We start from the raw sequence: 22,489 nt of genomic DNA on the forward strand, positions 1-22,489 counted from the left end.
GTCTCTTAGCTTAACATTTTGTAAATATCTTTGACGTTTTAAATCTGTTGAAAAGACGTTAATCTAAATCCCTTTCGCGCCAACTTTAATCGTAAAAATGGGTCGCATTTGAGCTAAAAATCCGCATAAGGAATACTATGCAAAATATTCCTAAAATTTTAACATAAATTGAATTATCCACTTAAAAATTATTTTCAAATTGTCAGCTGTTATTTTTTGACATTAGTGATTGTGTCAAAATATTGCTGTTGCGCAATAGTCACCATTATATCGAGATTCAAACGTTATGAGGTTCACAAAACTGAGGGGAAGGGTCTTTTTTTACGACCGCTCTGTATGCGTACCCTGACGTGGGTAATTCGAAATTGATTTTATTACTGAGCTCGAAATAAATAAATTTTATGCCTTATCATCGGTATATTAATTATAATTATGGCTATTTTGTGTCACAAGTAGATATTTATTTATCGCTTGTGGTGAATGCGTCTGTGATCGTCATAACTTTTGATTTAAAAATAAATTTGAGAATAAAAACCAACGCCTCAGGCACGGCCTTAGCACGCAAACAAATTGGTTCTACCGTTATAAAATATGATGACGATTATTGGCTCTCCTAATTCTTTATGCTTTACGAACGATCTAATAAGAAAACTCTGAAAATTTGATGATTCAAGGCAAAACCATTGCGAGGATAAAGATCGCATGAAATTTTTCTCCCAACAAATCTAATAAAGTATTACACAACTCAGTTCGGGCCATTTTCTATACCAGAGGAACAACTTCGAAGTTATTGAAGTTTCCTATTGCAACCTTAACAATATATCTATGAAGAAATTAAATACTGATGCTCGCCGTTGCGGCCCAACTATTAAACTTCTTGAAAGTAATATGGAAGTTGGGGGTCGTGTTTCTAATAAAAATCATGCTGGCGCGGTTCAAGGGTCATTCGCAACCACACTTGTCTACCATTCGCTGTTATTGGTTTTGTAGTGTCGTTCATATCTGATTTTACTTAGTTAATTCGAACTGTTTATCGGTTAATGAAGAATAATTGTAAGTTCTCAAGGCTGTTAGCAGGTATGAGCTCAAGGTACTCTCTAGCGTACCTCTAATTTAGCCCGAAAGCATTTACTACCGTTTTCAGCATATTTTAGAATGGAACGACTTACTTTTAATTATTATACATTGTCGCAGTTCCCAAATAACACGTAAATATTCACTGCAGCAGATAGAGAAGACTCCAAAAACACTCGCAACTGAGCAAAAAATGTCCACTCGCACTTTCCAGACGCGTCGCTCGATGTGCCTCAAAAGACTCACTTTCGCGCTCTTCTTGTCGCTTGTCCACAGTTTCGAACTCATTACGCTCCCTCCCACACTTGCGCAAGTTCACACTACAGTTCATACAACAGAACAACAAATGAGATTTGACAAATTTTATCGTCCAGAAAGCTTTGAAGGAGCAGTGATGATGTCTGTTTACACAGGGTGTCCCAGCAACATTGGTGCAAATGAGCATAGCGTCTTAGTTTTCATTCTTCTGGATGTTTAATTTTTTCCCGTAAATTAGGAATAAATCTGACAGTGTTTGATTTACCAGCCTGAAATTGCTTCTAGGGGGATTTTAGGTGCGATAAATTCATCTAAAACGCTAACCTAAAGAAACCTAAATGAATCTGAACTGTCTTGAACTAGGGGTATTATTGATTTTGTTGAGTCAAATACACGTTAACTACAAATATCTAAACTGTTTTCTAATATGTCATGAACTCGATTACCTACTTCAAATAATAATAGATCCTCTTAATTGAAAGTATCTCGCAAACCGTTAAAGATATCAGTTTTTTTATAGTGCCCTTTCTTAGTGTTGGAGAGTTCAGAGTTTCAGTACAGAAAGAGAATTCGTAAAAATATTGAAGTGTATTTGCACCGAATGAAGGAATTGTAAGATTTTGACCGAATCGATCAAATTTCGTGTTTTCGTGAAAATTCGACAAACAGAAAACGCCACTGGTTTTCATGAGAACTGAAATGCTAATCGTTTATAGATATGTTTTAGCGCTGAAAAAATTGTTTGTAATTTTATATATGTCTTATGCGTTTAATTCCAATAAAAACAGTGGGGAACCGAACACAATTTTTAAATAAGAACATCGAATTAATTATGTAAATTTAGAAAACTCCTGGATCCTAAAAGGACGTAATTCGGCAATGATATGGCACTTACTGAGTGCTGTAAAGATTCTCCATAATATAAACAGTTTGCATTTAATACGTAATTGCATTAGCAACCAAAAATAAAATAAAAAAGGAGTCCTGCTTAAAAACATTGTGATCCGTTAATGACGTACGTACATTGAGCATAAAATGCAGATCTAAGTTCTGATAAATTTACTTTGTACCGAAGTCCACTTACCCATGGATCCTCCTCTGAAAGATGGTAACATAGCCACCACTTGTCTTTCCCTGAAAACCCTCCAATTCGTTAGAATTCTTAAAATGCTCATGGAGGTAGTAAACCTAAAAGTGAGTGGTCAATGTTTTAAGATTTACAGAATAAGAAAGCAGTACTGAACTCAAAGGAAAAAATAAGAACCACTTTCTTCGACGCCTGATAGCTAATGTCATACAATTTGCAGCCATGATATTTTTTAAACAAAAGAACAATGCAACGTTGCCATTTATAAGTTTCACATTAATTCAACTTGGAACATAAGTTTTATCGTATTTTCGAATCGCCCTAAATTAATAGTATCTCGTTGCTCTATCCCTTCATCATACTGCTTCAGCTACTATTAAATTTCTTCGAAATAATCATTCCAAGTCTCTTTATGGTAAGCGTCAAGTTCAGCATGACACTGCTTCTCTTGAATCCCGATTATGATCGACGCAAAGTGAACGTTTTCCTTCCACATTATCAGTTTCTGCTCTATACACATCTTCCATTTTTTCCCTTCTCCCATCTTCTTTGCAACGCGCGTTCATATCATTGATTGTTCGTTTTTTATTGGCCTTGTCCATAAATTGTTTGCTTTCACGGTACATTTAAATAGCAATGTATAAGGTCTCTTCCAGTCATCGACGCAGTGTTAAAACTATATATCATCCCTAAACCGTCATATTTCGCAAATAAATGCAGTATTTTGTTGGTATTATCTTGGCACATTTACCGAAGGTGGCCGTGAAATGTCACAATAGTTAAAAACAATTCCATTTTTCAAATAATCGTAAATCTTCATTTGCCGTTGTATTCAAGATGTCTGAGGGGTAAGGTTCGCTAAAAATGATGAAATTTGCTATTTGAACGCGAAAAGTAAAATACCTCGCCAGGTCAGCCAGTGGCGCACATAACAAATTAAGTTTTCTTTTATATTACTTGGGAGTAAAGCCTTACATACAAATGTAGGAGTGAAGCTGCACATTATTCTCAGTTACAACTAACTAAGAATAATATTCGTCCCTAGTTCATTTTTTGTAATTTTGGGACTCCTAGTTCAGCTAAGGATATTATTGATTTTGTTAAATAAAGTACATGTTAACTAGAGATATCTATAATATATACATTTTTTACTCACCTGGACAAACATTTCATTACTTTCATATTTTACCTAGCGAGCGGAGCTCATCAACAAATTTTTTTGCAGAATACCTTTTTCGTGTAAGAGTTCAGAATATCAGAACTGCTAAAAATGTAGAAGTTAACGGCACTGAGACACAAGAAGCAGATATTTTAAATGAATTTATCATGCTCAAAAGCTCACTATTTATTCCAAGTTTACATAACTCAAAGAATTACTTTGACACCCCATAGAAAGAAAACCAGCAACTTTTGTATGAATCAAGTTAAGCTGAATCGCGCTATTTTTTTACCTTCTAGAATCCTATACTCACTTTTACCATTATTTCTGGGACACCCTATATAATAAAGTTGGGAGGTGGCTCGGAAGCGTTAATGAGTTTTTAAATGGCCGCGGAATGCCTTAATGACTTCAAAAGGCAGATTCATAGTCTTCGCTGGAAAACTAATTTGAAATATATAATAACTCGTATGAGTGTGGTTACTGACAAGGGTGTCATAATAGGACTTTTAATTAATGCCCGCAAGAACGCATAAGTAAAATTTTTTCGCAGTTACCAAATGTGTACTAAAATGAAATGGAAAATCGCAAATGTATATTATCAAAATATAGAATCTCCTACCTGGCGAAATCAAAATTAGGTAACTGCACTGAAGGAATTAGAGAGTATTCTAATGGATTATCATTAAAAAGCCTCACAATTGGCGGTGAACCGCTACCTTAAGGCGTTGTTTAAGCAATTTACTATTTACCACCAAACGTCTAACACATGAATTAATCCCAGACCCACTTGAGATTTTTTAAAGATTGTCCTTGAGTATATACACTACAGCGTGTCCCAAACCGGTTCTACTTATTTTAACATTATAAAACTCATTTCAAGAAACGGGAATAAAATGTGCTACATTATCGAACCGTCATTATTTAGAAAAATAAGATTCATTAAACTCGTTGAAAACAAACAGGAAATTTGTTTTATTACCGCACAATCCAAATAGGTGTTATTCAACTGGCCCCACTGGGCGTATACAATAAAATGCATTGCTTAACTCTACTTATAGGTATGATTTTGGTCCGTACTTTAACGCAATCAAGTCTTATTTTCTCTGGACTGTGTTTCATAGCTTAGCTAAGTATTTTATTCATCATTAGACGAGTAGTCAAAGGCTGAATAAACTCAAATTTTCTTAATATGCAATAGTGACGGATCTACGAGTAAGTACGCAAACCAAATTCATACAAGAATGAACCTACGTACTGTGCTCAATATACAGTACCTCATTCACACATCACACTGTTCAAATTGCGTTAGGTACTCCTCTGTCTTACTGGGTTTAAATGCAGGTTTTTTAATTACAGAGAACTTTTACAACGCTCAAATATAACCGTAATACATTGGCGTTACAACTTTTGAGACACAATCAGACTAATTATAATAATCCAATAAACAGAACTAAACTAGGTTCATGATTGCAAATATGTATGAATTTTAACAATACTCGTAAAAGGTGGCATTCAATCACAAAATGTGGTTAGTGAAATTCCGCTCGCGACAACCAAATTGTGTATTTAGTACATGATTAAAATCGTATATTTAACAATGTTCGAGAGGGTTGAAAGAAATACAATAGATCCATGTATAATTATAGACCTCTTCTATATCACTACCCTTAAAAATAAGAACAACTATTGTTATTTTCAAGCAATCTGAAAAAGTTCCAGTCACAAAAAAACGGTTTTTGCAATCAATCCAACACCACCAAAATTACCAGCAGAGGTGCAAACCAATTGACATATGATTCTGTCTCGCTGTGCTAGATGTTTTTATTGCACCCATAGTGTTTTCACGTTTGTCCACGTTATTTAGACAAACGAGACACAACATTTCGTGCAAATTTATTAATTTCAGGAAATTTGTGAATGGAATGGCCGACAAACGCTGACCCGACAGTCAAGCACCAATAATACAATACAATGGCAACAAAAAACGCTATCTTGGTGAACCGGGTATATTACACTAACTGATAAAAAAAAATCCACCCTTTAATTATAAGTAATAGTCTTATAAACGTTAACAAGACCTTTTACCTGTTATTTATATACATGCACAAATTTCTTAGAATGTCCCTAGATAATTCCATTATTTATAAAATTGATAAATCCAAAAAAAGCAGATTTTAATGAATATTAAGGTCCATTTGTTCCATTATGAATTAAGCTAAGCTTATCAGGGTCAGACTTAGCACAAAAAAAACAAAAAAAAAATGGAACAAATGAGCATAAATGATTTTAAATACGATGCCACATAAAGCGTTAACAAAGCAAATTATTATCAGCTGTTTGACTCTACTTTTTCTGGAAAAGAACCTTGTGTATGGTGCTTATATCCGGGACCAGTTTATTGTACGAATCTGAAGAAGAGGTGCCTCTTCCTGAAGGCCTAAAATCTAAAAAAATAAATATCCCCTAAACAAAAAAATGAGCGAAATAAACATACCCCTCGGATTTGGATAAAAGACTTCCTGTGGGTTGATTTATTGGCCTTTTATTGACAAGGAGGCACTTCATTGGTTGCCCGTCCAGCTGCCTATTATGGTACGTGTCAACTGCTTTCTGAGCGTCTTTGAGATTCTTGTAAATGACTTCGGCAACACCGGATCGCACCAATTTAGCTGAGAGAAGTTGACCGATGTCTTCAAACAATTCCTGACGAAAAATAATAAATAAAACGGTCACTAATTACACTTAACATGATAAATTAATACTCACTTTGATATCATCTTCTGTAACAGTTGATTGAAGATTTGAGACGACAATTCTATGACCCGCTGGCACCACCACCTTGGTTTTGGCCTGGGAAAGTATGCCGTGAGTGACCTGTTGCCTAGGAATACTGTCCAATCGCGAGTGCACATTGCTAACTCTAGTAGACCCTTTCAGGGCGATCCTGCTTATTGCAGATGATACCAATGGCATATCGTCATCGTCTTCAACTGCATCCATATCGATATAACTGCTTGGTTGTACTCTTACTGGCCTGATGAGGAAGTTAGTTTTTTTTCCAAAGAAATCCAGCAACAGTAAGTATGCTCTTGTAGAGCTTATTTACATCGTTGACTATTGGCGATTCAAGCCAAGCCACACGCCATCTGGTGAAAATATTTGAAGCTGCCTGTAAAGCAGGTAAAATATCACCTCAATCTTTATTTACTTTGGATTTCCTATTTGCTCTATTGTTTCAGTTACCACTTGACCTACTCACGTACATTTTTAAATTTTAAGTACTTACAAGGTTATTAGAGATCTTGTAGGTGGCACATATTAATGCATCATTAATGTATTATTCAAAGTGAGTTTCAACCAAAATTATTACATAGATTCTCTTCCTATTTTTCATTACATTTTGACGCTCAATGCTTAATTCCATCTATGTTGAATATGACTCGAAATGAACAAAAATGAAAAATCTTTCTGGTTATGTCACAAAATTTCATATTTATTATTAAGTAATTGCTATTGACTTCAGTTTTTAATAAAATTAAAATTCTAATGAAGCTTCTAGAGACTTAAATCATGAGCTTGACTTTCACTAGCTTTGGAACAAATAGGAGATTCAATGTAAATTAAATCTAAGGTTACATTTTGACTGCTGTAGGTGCATAAAGAGCGCAAAATTTTCATTTGAATCGCCAATTGGCAAAAAAATTTTGACAAATAAGCAATAAAATATATGCCAACAAAATTAAAAATGTAAGCTTCACTTTAAAACAAAGATATGCAACTGATGCATAACAGAGCAATGATTAATAGAAAATGGCAACATGGAGTTGCTCTTTTGTCAAAGCAATATGGCCAATCACTAGGGTAGTTATATAACTGTGACAATTTGAATGTAGTGGTTGCACAGCCGTCAAATGTGGTAATTTTTTTAATGAGATACGTTTTTAGAGATGCTCTACACTGAATTCTCTCATACTTATTGTTTTCCAAACAATTATTATTGGACAAAAGAATCACAATGGGTTTTATCGATAAGAGATATTTTTGGACAAAATACAAAAATATAATTTACACAAAAGAAAAAAAAAATGTTTTTCCGATTAGGCTGAAGAAAATACTCACTTGCGTGTTATTAGTTCAGGCCATGCCTGCTTTGCAAGCATCAATTCCTCTCTCACAGCAGCTCTCACTGCTTGTCTAGTTGGCTCCAATGAACTTATTAAATGAGATGCAGGCTTCAGCTCTGGCTTAACCCATTTATATAATGTCTGATCATATTCCCTCCCCAATGGATCTAGTGGTGACAATTCATGGTCTAAGTTCCAGTTCAATTCATTGATAATGGTTTTCCTTATAGGTGCAGCTCTTTGGGGTGCAGCCCGCCTTATTGGGGATCTTTTCATTGCTGGTCTTGATGGTGCCAGAAGCCCTAGTTGTTTTTGTATAGTCAAATTAATATCAGATTGGTTTCTTGATTTGTTTGTAATTAAGCTGATTTTTCCATTTCTGTCTACTTTCTGTAGAATGCTGTTTCCAATTACTTTAACACTGGAATTTGTTGATGGGGTCTTTGTTGCTGCAACACCCCTGCCACTCCTCATCTTATCAAGTCTATTTCTAGCATCTTGGACTTGCCCTTTTTTAGCCAAAACGTCTCGGGCGTCTGTCACTACGTTAGTGCGTTTTTTCTGGAGGAGTCTTTGACGTGCATCTTGAACGCTTCGAGCCCCTTGAACATTTCCTATCGGTTTTCCACTGGGTTTTCCTTTACCTTTAGCGAGCCGCTTTTTGAATTTGGGATTTGACTTTGGATTGGTACCTTTACCTGGTCTATTTATGGTCTTTTTCTTCGCCCGGCCGTTGGCATTTCTATAGTTTAAGTCAAAATTTAGAGGAAATTTGATCCTAGCTTTAAAAGATTACCTTTTCAATGGCGATTCCTTGGCCATTTCTGATTATATTAAAACAGTTTATTCATGCAGATTGGCCAAGTTTAGAATTAATATCCGGCGTATTAGGTTTTTGAACGACTTTTATACGTGGAAAACTTGAAGATTCACCTCAAAAAATATAATAAAAGCAGGAAGGGAAAGAACTAAACACTATAAAATCTCAATAACGAAGAAATGGCTTCAGAATTTTTAGACGACGTATGACGCATGGCATGATGGTAGTGAAAGACGTCAGGTCCATTGAGTCATTTTGAGCGAGCCATGCAACAACAGCGGCAACAAAGTATTTCCGTTATGTAAAAAAAGCTTCAGAGTTACTTATATATTTTTTATTTTACTCTTACACTTAACATAATTTTAATATATTTCATTTATTGTCATTCATCTCAGTACAGCACTGTTGCAGCACATAATATAATTTTTAATGTAGATACATATAGGTATCTTCTCTAGACAGACTCTTTGGCTTGCATGCTATAGTAACTACCTATTTCACATTTTAGACATTTCATCTTGTAATTCGTCTTATAAACAGAAATACCATTCTTTCATGCACTATAATATTGTAAAGCATACTAATTTGAGCATATTGTCAAAGTTTGGCCTATTGGAACAATCAAGTTTGTTCTTGCTGCCTGTTGTCATGGCCAGGTACTTAGGTAACACCCAGTTTTTTATCATTGAATAATTTCTTTTAGATGGAATAAACAATACTCCTTTTTCAACTCGAATTTTAATGTTGAACAACGAAGTTCTTCAGGAAAACTACAAAATGGCCAATTATTGTTTTCTAACAACGTTGTCAAATGTTACCCAATTCTTGCAAAGGTACAAAATACACTTTTGTATACATTTCCTTGTCGCTCTCGTTATAATTTTTAACGTTTCGAAATTTCGCCATCTATCGGTATAATCATTCACTTATTTTCCGCGTTTAAAATTTAAATATCCGTGGCGCCAAAACCACTAGTTACTTCGTAATAAAAAAAAATCCCTTCTTGTTTATTTACACAATTTATATTTACAAAATAATTTAAATGGGGTAACTAAATAACGTGTGTCATGGAGGTAGCCCATTGGTTGTCCCATGCACCCTCATATGCCTATTCAGATTACCGCTCTGACTAAACCGAAGTAAACACAGTTTACATTCGTAGGGCTTCTCTCCACTGTGTATCCTTAAATGTTTCGTCAATGTGCTACTGTCCGAAAACGCCTTTTTGCATAGTCGACACCTGAAATATGATTTATTTCATAATAAGTTTACAAGGCTTTTGTGGCTTTTCGCCACCTATAAGGTCGCTCCCCAGAATGGGTCCTCATGTGGGTAGTGACTGAGGAGCTTTGCGAAAACCTCCTGTCGCAAACTGGACATCTAAATGGTTTTTCTCCTGAGTGGGTGCGCACGTGCGCGGTTAAATTTGCAGCCTGTGAGAAGGATTTATTGCAATCCCCGCAACGAAATGGTTTTTCTCCGCTGTGAGTTCGGAGGTGCGTTTTGAGGGTGCTTGGGCGAGCGTAGCTTTTGCCTATAAAATCAAGCTCATCGTCTCAATTATTAAATCGTAAAAGATAAAAATACCACATATCCTACAAACGTTCGGTTTTTGACCGTCCTCTTCTAATAAACTCAAGCTGGAACGTCTTCTGGGTGAGGAAAATGTCATCATCGGCTTATAGGTAGCGGTAGTGGTTAAGAGAGGCGAGGAGTCTTGAACTGGAGGCCTGAAATCTGCCGTAAAGGAGTAGGTGCCTCCGTAAGTAGGGCTTAGGAGCCCTTGGTTTTGGTAATTAGGTTGGGAAGAGCCTTGAGTGTTCGCACTCCATTGCACCTACACATAGAAGAGGAGATTCTATGGTGTATGAGTGATGGCCACTTCGGAAATCTAAAAAGTGCGCATGAAGTGCGATAAAGTTTCATAAATAGATTTTAAAAAAGTGAACTCTCTTGCCGCACTTGGAGCGCACTTTCTGAAAATCAGAATTTTCCGTAAACCTCAATTAACGAAGTGATATACGGGGTGTCCCGAAAAAGGAAACCAATTTGCTAATCACAGTTCTTTGAACATTTCCAAAGATAGTAAACTGAATCTTTATACAGTGTCATCCGACGAAAATTTGACCCTCTTTAATCTTGAAAAATAAGGACTTTTCGGAAGATTCCTAAAATACGTTAAAATAGTGTTAGAAGGGCGCGAATTTTTATATAACATTCAACCCCCAAACATCACCCTTCTGCGCCGCACAGCAGCCCTCACGAAAATTTTAAATGGAACGAGGAATCATGAGACACCTCAAATTTGGGGTCTTTTAAAACTACATTCAATGTTGTAATATGATTCAAAATCTATTAGTTCGTTTTTGAGAAAAACGACTCTAGATTTCGCAAAAAATACAATACAAACTCAGTTAAATAGTATTTAAACAATGAAAAACTTGTTCGTTGATAGGAGATTGCTTTCTTTTCGATTTTCTGCTCACAAACAGTAGTTGATTAAAAAAAAGAAAATTAAAAAAATGAAATAAAATAACAAATAAATAAATAAGACTAGCCTGAATTCAGAGATTGAGGGCCGAAACGAAGTTGAGGTCAGCACGCAACAGCGCTGGTCGAAACGCAACAAAGACCTTCTACTTTAGTACCCATTTATTTTGCCATTTTTAGTTTATATCGTAAACTGTGAAATTTTCAACTGAATGAATTCGGTTATATTACAATTTCCTGCAGGTCCCTATTTGATATGATTAAAAAAATAGATATTACGTAATATTAACACGAGTCGCCCCTGTGGTATGACAACCGCTCTAGCATTGCACTATCGCGACGCCAACGGTTAATTCATGAACTATTTTCACTCTCAGGTATAAAGTACCACTTTATGAGCGTGTTCCGGGTTAATAATGTTAGACTTTATGGTCGCGTGGAAAAAAACTGTCTTTTTATAATTACATATTACATCCTATTTCGTTTATATAAAATGAACGAAAATCTCCTCTACTAACTTGAGGACAAGGTAACTCCGAAGTATATCCTCCATTTGGGTGGTATCCATGCATCGTCATATTCATAGACACATTCACAGACATGCTGGGAAAAATCGGAGCTTGCTGATGGGAAAGAGCAAAGTTCTGATCGCAAAAATTAGCTCCGCTGTAGCCACCTGGAGACAGCAACATCTGAGAATGGTATAATTGGGTGTCATATTTGTCCGTGGGGCTCTGCCCTGGGTGCACCACTGCATGTTTCAACGATAGCAGTACGTCCGCTACATCCGATGACGGCTGCTTTTGGTCTCGAAACAGGAGCTGGTTTTGGCTTTGGTAATTCGGCTCTGTTCTACACAGAGCTCTGTTAAACATAGCTGATGAACATAAAGGGGAAATTTGTACCTTGAAGACGTGGAACCGTTTCCGCATGGAGAAATGTTAAAGAGGCTGGGAAGAGGGTCCAGGTCTAGAGGCAAGGAGAACGAACCCATTTCGTCGCTCCAGCAGGACGACAAGTCGTCGTTGCAAGATGATATCTGTTTTAAAGATAATTTTTGAAAAAATAATTTTGTTAATTTTTTGAGTTTTTACAGGATGTCCCAATATGAAGCAATTGGCTTCTGTGGCAACTTTCTTATTTTTTTGAAAAGAAAATATACGAATGCGTTTGTTGCGACTTATATGATAGTTCAGGCCTAAATTACCACAACTTTACAAATTCAAAAAGGACAATCTATAAAGGGTTCACCTTTGGAAGCTGACACAATTTATACATGGAAAATTATAACTTCCGGTTAAACCGGAATCTGACGCTTACTTTGTGTTTTTAAACGGAACGTGGCAATTTTTTTCATGTAAATGGTTTTTATTTGTGGAAAATAAACGTAAGTTTCATAATACAACATAGTACCGATTCCCAAGTCTTTTTTATTTATTTCAATTATTACTACTTTTTCGACACTCATAAAGCTTTACTAAAACTCAATTATCTATAAAACTATTAGACACAAATTGACGACATATATTTTAAATTACTGAAAGATTAACACATTTTTATAAACAATTAAAGAATCAAAAAAAATATTTGAAAATGTTTTTGAAAATAATTATTGAAATTTAGAATTTTTTAATTAAAAAAGTCATTTTTTTTCAAATAGCACCCTACAATCATTTTTGCATCATTAGATTTGTAGAAAAAAATTAATAAATACGATATACATCATAAGTATCAAAAATTAATACTTTTTGAGTAAATCGAAAAAAAACTATGAACTACTTTATACTGCATAGGTAATGGATACATCAGGACACCTTTACACGATCAAGTTACTTAATGTTTATTTTGATTGTTTGTTGTGTTTTTTTTTTATTTATAGTGACTCATTTTTTTCAAAAACTTTTTCAAATAATTTTCTTAATTCTTTAATTATTTATAAAAATGTGTTAATTTTCTAGTAATTTAAAATTTATTTCATTAACAAATTAGTAGATAATTGAGTTTTAGCAAAGCTCTAGAAGTATCCAATAAAAGATAAAAATCAAAATAAATAAAAAATAGTTGAGAATCAGTACTATGATATATTATGAAACTTGTGTTTATTTTCGACAAAAAGTCCATTTTCATTAAAAAAAAAATTGCCATGTCTTATTAAAAAAAATTAAATAAGAGTCAGTTTCCAGTTTAAGCGAAAGTCATATCAGGTTGAAAATATTTTTACAATGTCAGGTCTCTTCCACAGGACAAAAATACAATAAACTTGTAATTTTCCATATACGGATTGTGTCAGCTCTCAAAGACAAACTCTGTATAATTTACAATATTTGAAAATACAGGGTGTTCATAATATAATATGTCATCACTTGAGGCAATCTATGCACGATTTCAAGACATTCTCAGTTTTTTTATTTATCTTTTTGGTTCCAAGCAATGAGTGATCAAGAACATTTTTTAGCATAATTTATAGGTGCCATTTATTTTTGGGACATGCGGTATAACATGATGATAGAGATATGTATCCTAATGAGAAATTGTGAGTTTCAGAAAGGACCTTTGGCATCTTATTTTAATATAAATACGATTCCCTTAAACATTCTATAGCAGAGTGATTTTTCACTTACCTGTTGAATTGAAGTGGGAGCACTCCAGTTACACTCAAACTGCACTCCGAATTGGGGATTGTTGGGCACATAACTGGTTGTATCCATGGCGAAGATAGACGTGGGGCGCTTATTCGGGGGCTGGACCAATCTTGCGCACCTGTCGATCCACGTTTAAAAGAAAATTAATAAATTCATCGCATACCAAAAAGTGATATTATTCATTGCTTACCATTAACTGTAACGTCATAAGGCTAATTTAGATTCATCCTCATGGGTTCCAATTAAAAACTAGCAAAGCTCCGAAAAAATGGCTTAAATTTCACTTCAAATTATTATTATTTATTTGTTTAATTTTGATTTTATTAGTTTTAATTTTTTTTAAATATTATTTTTCACTTCTCACAATAGACAAGTGAATTTATAAAAAGCTCAGTTTGATAGATTTGGGCGAATTAACTAAATTTCGCACTGTCTTCATTATTCTAGGCAAATCGACGTCTGCTAGTACTTGAACAGAATGTTCGTCATTTTAACCTGCTTAAAACTAAATTTGGTTAATTTGAACGATTTATATATATTTCGTATCGATTTTGTGGCTTCAGAGTAAATAAATTATTTTGACACCATTTTGAATTCAACTTATGATATGTAGGTAGTTCCTTTGCACCGGGTGTCCCACTGTCGTAAACGAGGTAAGACATCGATACGTAAGGGTTCCGAAATAAATACGGAGTCACTTCCGGTTAAACCGGAATCCGTAAGCTGCCGATTAAAGTATGTGTGAAACGTCATTGAAAGGGCGGTTTTTTTGGACACCATTAGCATAAATATTCAATATGGCGTCCATAAGAAAAATTAAAGTTGACTGTCAATGTGAAAAATCTAGAAGCCACAGAAGAATTCTGTCAGTCATGCGAACCACCATCAGAAGAAATGCGAGCAGTCCTATTCCACCGACTGATTATTTTCACAGTATGACAATTTCCTAAATTGGAACGTTTTGACTTATTTATGTAACCATGACAGATAAGTCTGCTTTCAAGACGGATGCTTAATAAGTATCAAACTACTCTCATTTTTCTTAATTTAACCTTGAACTATCAACCTTAGGAGACCCCAATGTAATGCATCGTAAATGACCGCCCTGTAGAGTTCTTGAAACCCCATAAATGACTCGAGCTCCTCCTCAAAGACCCCATGTTACTGCAATCGAATTTTCGAGGAACTTTGCGAGTTCCTCGAGTTTGCGATTTTATTGTTGTAAAATTGGTTCTTTTCTTCAAATAAGAATAATAAATTTTCCCTTAACTCAATATTTTTTCTCGATTCGGCAACCTCGTCTAATATATACTCAAGGAGGTGATCTGGGACTGGATGTAGCAAGCCGGCATTTCAATAAAATTCGTTCTACTTCTTGAATGAAAATTGGTAGTACCTTTGTGACGTCATTTTTTCGCTAGAAATGATCCGGCGTCGGCGCATATACATCCTATACGTGTACGTAGTCTTATTAGGACACTTTTTTATATGGATTACGATGACGTATTAAAGATAATGTTATTTATTTCCTTCGGCACAATAAATTTTTGGAAAAAATCGCCATATTATCGACAAAACGTGGGAAAAAGAGAGGGAAATTGACACACCAAATATTTTGCCACAGATGGCCTCAGATGTCTCCATTGCGGCAGAGATGATGGTGTTGTCGGCAAAGAAAGTATAATTGGATTTCTTGTCCACAAAGGGAATATCATTCACATTTTTTACAAAAGCTCTATGATTCACACAATCGAAAGCTTTACTAAGATCGCAAAACAGAACCTTATTTTAACACCGGCCCTCAAACATGAGACAGACATCCACTTCTCGAATACTTTGGACAGGACTGGAGGAGTGATAGTGTCCTGTAATCTTCTGTCTCTTTCGAGTTTCTCCTTTTAAACCGAGAAACCGCCATGAAATATGGGAAAATTCCCTCTGTAAACTTGAATTTTTCCATTTGCATTATTCTCTAAGGGAGATGTTTACGTAGATATGCAAGTTTCCAGAGCGTATATTGTACGATATCTGGAACGATTATGAAACTAAAAAGATAACCGGAATTAGACTATAGGATGAGTTGAGTGTTTCTGAGTTTCCATTTTAGAGTCATGGGAAAACGGCCGAGAAGAATCCATTCATAATAATTATTTATATTTATATCAAAAACGTGGATTTCTATTATAGTACATATAACATCCTGCAGTACGCGCGCGTAACATATCCGTGGCCTTTTCGTGTGCCGGATCAAAAATTGTTGTTTGCGGCAATGAAAACCTGATAAAGGGAAGCTCTAAAACCATTTCCGGAAAATATTTCAACGGGCCTCCGGTATTGACCGGAATAGGAAGCCATATTTGGGCGGCGTTTCTGCTGCTGGTATCTATGGAAACAAGCACGTCGAACTTCGGGGGCGGAAAACAAAGAATTCGCTTAATAGCGATATGGCGACGCTCCTTCAATTCTGCTGCCATAAAGACAAAATATATAAAAATACAAAAATGCATTTACTGTTATTGTAACTTCCTTCTTTTCTTCTTGTTTTTCTCTTAATGTTTTAAATTATTTCCGAAATATAACGAAAGCCCTGAAAGTCTGGCAACTCAGACGACACCTGACATCTAACGTCATGCAATTTGTAGGCATGATATTTTTTGACAAAAGAAGGTTGCAACGTTGTCATTTGTAGGTTTCACACTAATTCCTCGATTTATTTCATACAAAAGTCGCTTGTTTTCATTCTACAGGGTATCAAATTAATTACGTAAATTGGAAATTAATCTCACCGTTTTTGATTTACAAACTTGAAATTGTTCTTAGGGAGGTTTAGAGTATGATAAATTCATTTAAAGTATTTGTTTGAAGCTCGCTAATAGGTAGGGCAACTTGAGCCTTACTGAGGTATTAAAAATTACTCTATTTTTTTTATAAGTACCGATAACTTCATTATTTTCACAAGTTCTTACCGTAAAGAAAAAAAATACAAAATTACGAAAACGCATTTAGAATTATTCCTTGTTTTTTTCCTTCTTGTCTTTGGCTTTGCCTTTGTTTTTCTTGGTAAAAACATCCAATTTCTTGCTCATGATTAGTTTTTTTGCCAGATCTGGATCTTAACTACAACTGCATTTTCTCTCTGTCTGCAGTTCCTTTTCGTTCTTCACTATCTGATACTCCACCCAATCTTTAATTTTCGCTTCCCTTTTCTGATATTTCTTGGTCATCAATTTGCTCTATTCAGTTATCCTTTCAAGGCCAATTTTCAAATTAATATCATAGTATTCTTATCATTGCTCTGTCTCTTCATTAGAACGCTTCATCCACTGCTGCATTTCTTCCAAATAATAATTTGTGGTCTCTGTATAATCAGCTTTAAGTTCTGCACGACTCTGTTTCTCCTTGAGTATGATAATTATATAAAATATCTGAAAATGGTTAGAGATACAATTTTTTCTTACAGAGACCGTTTTTCATGTAAAAGAGAACGTCAGAATTCGTAAAAATATTCAAGTTATCGGCATTAGTAAAAAGGTTTGGTAATTTTTTTGAAAACTCAACAAAGCGTAGATGGCTACATCTACCCACTAGCTTGAAACACATGCGTTAAAATTAATTTATGTACTCAAAAACCCCCTACATGCAATTTCAACGCTATAAGTCAAAAACTGTGAGATTTCTTCCCAATTAACAGAATTACTTTGACATCCTATAGAATGAAAACAAGCAACTTTTATATGAAGCAAGTTCAACTGAATCGCTGTATCTTTTATCCACTACAATTGTTTTGGGGACGTTTTGTACAAAAAAGCATTTAGCAATTCCCTTTTCATGATTTCGGCTTAATAATTCGTATACTGATCTCTAGCGGTTTTCAAAATATTAATTAAAGGTCTTATTTTTTTCGAAATAAAACCTCTATAACGGCGCGACTTCAATTCGCAAAAAGCAGAAAATGTTTCGGAAAAATCGTGGAATTTGTCTCACGTAGGAAAAATTAATGTTTTTATGTTGAAAAGCAACGAAATTTCCTTTAAAACGATGTAGCATGTTCCAGTCCCTAATCCGCCATATTTCGCAAACAAAATCAGTTTTGTGTATGGATTATTTTGGCATTTTTGCCGAAGGTGGCCATGAATCGCCATGATGGTTGAAAACAATTCAATCATAGCAATATGAAAAATACCGTGGCTCGCCAAGTCAGTAGCGCAGAAAACAAATTAAGTTATATAAGGGGGTTGTAAACCAAATGTTATATTCAAGGTAATTCAAAAATCTGTTTATTTTCTTTTATATTATTTTAGATGTAGAATTGTACACTATTATTAGTTAAAACTAACTAAGAATGATACTCGTCATTACTAAATGTTTTGCCATTTTCAAGCTCCTTGTTTAATGAAGGATGTTATTTATTTCGTTGACTACTTTGTATAAACCAAGTTAAGCTAAATCGTTCTATATTTTTACCTTTTAGAATCTCATTTTTATCGTTGTCTCTGGGACAACATGTATAGAGGTGGCTCGACTTTAAATCTTCGTACCAGTCTTTTCACTGATTCGTATGTTTTCGAATCTGTATTCTTATTCGTTCTTGATTGGTCTTGTCCTTCAATAATTGTTCGCCCTTACTGCACATTTGATAAACAAACTGTATTATCTCTTCTATGCGTCTACAGGGTCTCTTAGAAATAACGATACAAATGAGTATTGGATGTTAGAGGATAAAAAAATAGAATGATTCGGCTGAATTTGCCTCATACAAAAGTTGCTTGTTTTCATTTTACAGAGTTTCAATGTTAATTTTTCTTATTCTATAAATTGGGAACAAATCTAAGAGTTTTTGTTTTACAAATTTGAATGATTGTACCATTAAGGCGGTTTTTGACAACGATAAATTCATTCATATATCTGGCGGTTTTCGAGCTATTTTCAATTAAGCGATTCCATATATTTTCAATCTTTTGTTAATATGGTTACAATAACTTTTAGATTTTAAAATTACAAAAGTAAATTTCCAAAATGTGAGCCATCTTCACCAATACGTTTTCCAAACCTTAAACCAAAATTGTGTCGAACCTTCACAAAGGTTCGGCTATTCTTCCTGACTGCATTTACACCTTTTTGGCTAATATCCTGTAAAGATGCGGATTTATATAATAATTAATATTATAATAACTTAAAAAACATTAAAATCTGATGGACTTAAGTCGGAACTTTGTGGCGGCCACAGATGTTCACTACCCCAACCAATCTATCGATGCGAAAAATTTATATTCATGGACTCCCTTATATTTATAGTGTAATGAGCACGAGCGCCGTTTTCCATAAATTAAATGCATTGGATTGCATAGATTACGTACTTATACATATGTATGTTTAAGTGATATTTAGAATGGTTTTTGTAGCATTTAACGGTATTCGATGCTCACATAATTAAGCGATTTGGACCTAAGTCGTTTTGAAGATTATTACTTGGCAAAATATTCAGTTCATGCACTCTCTTAAGTATTCTTATGATTAGGTTCCGAGTGTAACGAGGCAATCCTCCGGCTTAGGATACTTGAGACTTTATGAGGGAAAGGAAATAAATCGATGGAGCTTTTGAGGCTCTGAATTTCGTTGATTCTTGGAAGAGAATCCGAAATACTGAATGAATTGCTCATCATGCTTACGACTTCGATATTCATGATGAGTGAAGAGAAGATTAAAAGAGAAAAAGAGACATTACTTTAAAATAATTGACAGATATGTGAGCACCTGTGAAAATGTTCCAACAGGAGATCCTATCAAAGGAATCCCGATCGGTATACTGTGCAAATTTTTGACGGTTCGGAATAAGTTTTCTTTCTGTTGGAACAGACCTTGATTTTAGTTTCTTCTAAGACTGGAAAATGTAGAAATTCATTCAGAAATAAGTGTCCCTACTGATTCTTGGATTGGATCTCTTCCCGCATGAATTCTTACTGAGAGATGTTTATCAAAACTTCGTTTTCTCTAATAGAAAATTAACGAATATTGAGAAGGAAGTCTGATTTTTCATATAGAACGCCCTGTATATTGAATTTGCTACTCATTAATATTATAGAAATCCCTCGACCTGTCTCTCTTAGTTTTTGAGTAATATAAGCATTAATATGAGATATATTCAAAAATTTTTAAAGAGATTTTTGGACATGACTCGTAGTAAAGTCCTAAAAACTCGGTTTTTGATCATTGTATGCCTTACTTATCGAATATTATGACCCTACTGGTTGCAGAGAACAATTCATCAATACACTCTCCTATATCTTTAGCGGTTTTCAAAAAAAATTATCTAAAAAATCAGACTCAAATACTCACTGTATATATATATATATATATATATGTATATATATATATGTGTGTGTGTATATATATATGGTAAAATCCTCCTTCAGTCACAAACTCCCATTCCTCCTTTATCACAATATCGATGACTAGATGAGGTACCTATTACGACATTCCGATATCACAAACCAACATCACAAGAGTCGATCGGCGAACCCTTAAAAGTGAGGGCGCGAAGATAAGTGCTGATGCATCGATACTGTTTAAAACTGATCACCCTATGGCAGTGCTGGTCGACGTATGACCGCCTCCTGCAGCCCCCCTCGGGGGTGTCATCTATTATTACATCGAGACCACTTCATTAAGCTCATCCTCGGCGCAAAAAGACCTATCAGCCTGTATAAAGAATGAATTGCAGACATCGATGCTTACTGCAAACGATTATGGAAAAAATTATTCTCTTATTTATACAGAGAGATTCAAAAAACTATATCAGGTGACGCAACTTGGCAGGTCAGGGCGCCATTTCCGAGCGAGTAAAATAGTGCTGCATGCCGCATCTAGAGACACCCCGTAAATCCTGCTGTGCTTTTTCCGGAGAAAAACCTTTCAGCAAAATTACAACATAATCAAACTTCTATTATAGCCCATGGCCTTAAAATCGGATTCGGGTGGTTAGATGGGCGATTTGATTACCAGAGATTATGGATGTTTGCGGCAGATAAGAGGATAACCGGCACACGTAGAACATGCGCCCCAAAGGGGATTATCTGGTGTAATCAAGATGTCGTTGAATGAATTACTTAGATTGCCACTGCGGGACTAAACGATTAGTATGAGAAAATTAAATATTTGTCTCCGATGATACCTGATATCGCTCTTGAGATACGATCAGTTTTACCATTAGCAATTTGTCTTATGTAAAGGCGTAAAAAAAAACTTAAATTTTACCTATTTACTAAATGAGAAAATCATTATATTGATTAGTGCCAGCATATACATCAGATCATGTTTTCGATTATGTGCTCACAACTACACATTGTTTGAGGCGGAGTTTACGCTCCTCGATTTGCACCCTTGGCGACCAATAAGCTCGGCCCGCCACCCGTGGGAGGGGTGGTTAATTTTACCTGCTGATGACATCCCTTTTCGACCATATCATAATTAAAATATAAGTGTAAAATGTTGTGTAAAATCATCCATCCAGCATCTTCATCCAGAAAATCCGAGAATTTCCAGTTTTAATAAAAATTTCATTACAAGTAGATATGGGAACAAATGATGAGTAATAATTGAATAATCAATACGCCTCTAGATTTTTGTCGGAATAAATGCATCTTTTCTAAGCGCAATCCCAAAAATAAGGCAGGTAGGTACGGAGACCTACCTACCTTGAAACCCAGTTCAATCAGAACCTTTTATTTCAATAATCCCTACCTTTAGGATCTAATTAAGTACGCCTCTAGATTTTTAACATTCAATGTTTGCTATCAAAAAGTTATCCTTGATATTTGTGTATCTCCGGGAATCTCCAGGGATGCCGTCAAAGTGAGTTAATCTAATATACCTACTCCAATTAATTTTCGTTCTCAAAATCACACCTCTGAATATTTAATCAGTAAACGCTTTTTATTTAGAGGTTATTACATTAAAATGTAAGCATTGCCAGAGAGATCTCCAGTGTGGGTTTATTGCGTAACATTTTTGTGTAATCTACAAAGTATGTGACTTTGAAATGAAAGTTAATACACATCTGGATTTTTGACTAGTAAAGGATTATTGCACCAATGATACCTAGCGGGAATTTATCTTGAAATTCGGGTTATTATCAAATATTTTCTGGCACATTTAATCAATAAACTAAGTTTGAAGGTGAACTCCCGTAAAGTTCGTTGGTGCTAGTGCATGTACATACTTCTTATGGAGGGATAATTACAGAAAATTTTGAAGATCACATGAAATCCCCAGGGGCGGTGCTTTCAGCTTAAGCTGCTATCTGCTTCGAATATTTCGCATTTCCTACACTTTGCTATCAACACTCGTATCTCTTTAGAAAAAAAAAATACGCCTCTGCATTTTCAACGAATAAATGTTTTTCATATGCGAGTTATTCTGGATAGATGTAAGCGTGACTTGAAATCTCCAGTGACTTTTTTGCCACTTTTGATCAATTTGTTTCCTCCAATTTTTCCTCTTTCAGAAAGTTTTAGTTTAAAAATTCGTATCTCTGAGATCAAAAGCTAGTACTACCGTTAATTTCTATTAAAGAAATATTTTTCATATACAGATAATTTTGGACAAATTTTAATAGCGCTATTAAGTTTCCAGAGGTGACGCTAATTTCGACTAATCTGCCACCTCCAATCTTTCTTGTTCTAAATCTTATTTTGTTGTTAAAAATTTGTAATTTTCGAATAAAAGTAAGTACACCTCTAGATTTCTAGTCAATAAATGCTTCTTATTTAAGAGTAAATAAAAAATAATTTTAGCGTTACCAAAATATTTCCAGTCAGCACCTCAAATCTTTCT

General features: G+C 34.8%; 3 protein-coding genes across 5 annotated transcripts in view; all 3 read right to left on the reverse strand.

The window, feature by feature from the left end:
- Nucleotides 1–1,393, reverse strand: part of LOC136416652 (adenosine receptor A2b-like) — a 31,527-nt gene extending 30,134 nt beyond the window's left edge. Inside the window, exon 1 of the mRNA XM_066401924.1 lies at nt 1,170–1,393. The gene's annotated coding sequence lies outside the window, so the exon portion shown is untranslated. The remainder of the gene's footprint in view (nt 1–1,169) is intronic.
- Nucleotides 1,394–5,092: 3,699 nt separating this feature from the next.
- Nucleotides 5,093–8,659, reverse strand: LOC136416653 (polymerase delta-interacting protein 3-like). 2 transcript variants are annotated; one of them, XM_066401925.1, is made up of 5 exons: nt 8,502–8,659; nt 7,701–8,447; nt 6,348–6,615; nt 6,076–6,284; nt 5,093–6,018 (listed from the first exon to the last, which is right to left on the reverse strand). In XM_066401925.1, the coding sequence occupies exons 1-5, from the start codon at nt 8,525–8,527 to the stop codon at nt 5,925–5,927; spliced, it is 1,344 nt and encodes a 447-aa protein (XP_066258022.1). In that variant the 5' UTR covers nt 8,528–8,659; the 3' UTR covers nt 5,093–5,924. The 2 variants fall into 2 exon arrangements, with proteins under 2 accessions (XP_066258022.1, XP_066258023.1); XM_066401926.1 differs by having other exon boundaries at nt 5,093–6,025.
- An 881-nt stretch (nt 8,660–9,540) lies between these two features.
- On the reverse strand, nt 9,541–20,879 carry gl (glass). 2 transcript variants are annotated; one of them, XM_066402003.1, is made up of 7 exons: nt 20,829–20,879; nt 13,637–13,775; nt 11,921–12,054; nt 11,534–11,867; nt 10,113–10,362; nt 9,822–10,059; nt 9,541–9,765 (listed from the first exon to the last, which is right to left on the reverse strand). In XM_066402003.1, the coding sequence occupies exons 2-7, from the start codon at nt 13,721–13,723 to the stop codon at nt 9,591–9,593; spliced, it is 1,218 nt and encodes a 405-aa protein (XP_066258100.1). In that variant the 5' UTR covers nt 13,724–13,775; nt 20,829–20,879; the 3' UTR covers nt 9,541–9,590. The 2 variants fall into 2 exon arrangements, with proteins under 2 accessions (XP_066258100.1, XP_066258099.1); XM_066402002.1 differs by lacking the exon at nt 20,829–20,879 and having other exon boundaries at nt 13,637–13,784.
- Between the last annotated feature and the right edge of the window lie 1,610 nt (nt 20,880–22,489).

The sequence above is a fragment of the Euwallacea similis genome, chromosome 24 (genome assembly GCF_039881205.1).
Source record: "Euwallacea similis isolate ESF13 chromosome 24, ESF131.1, whole genome shotgun sequence".
NCBI classification, from domain to species: Eukaryota; Metazoa; Arthropoda; class Insecta; order Coleoptera; family Curculionidae; genus Euwallacea; species Euwallacea similis.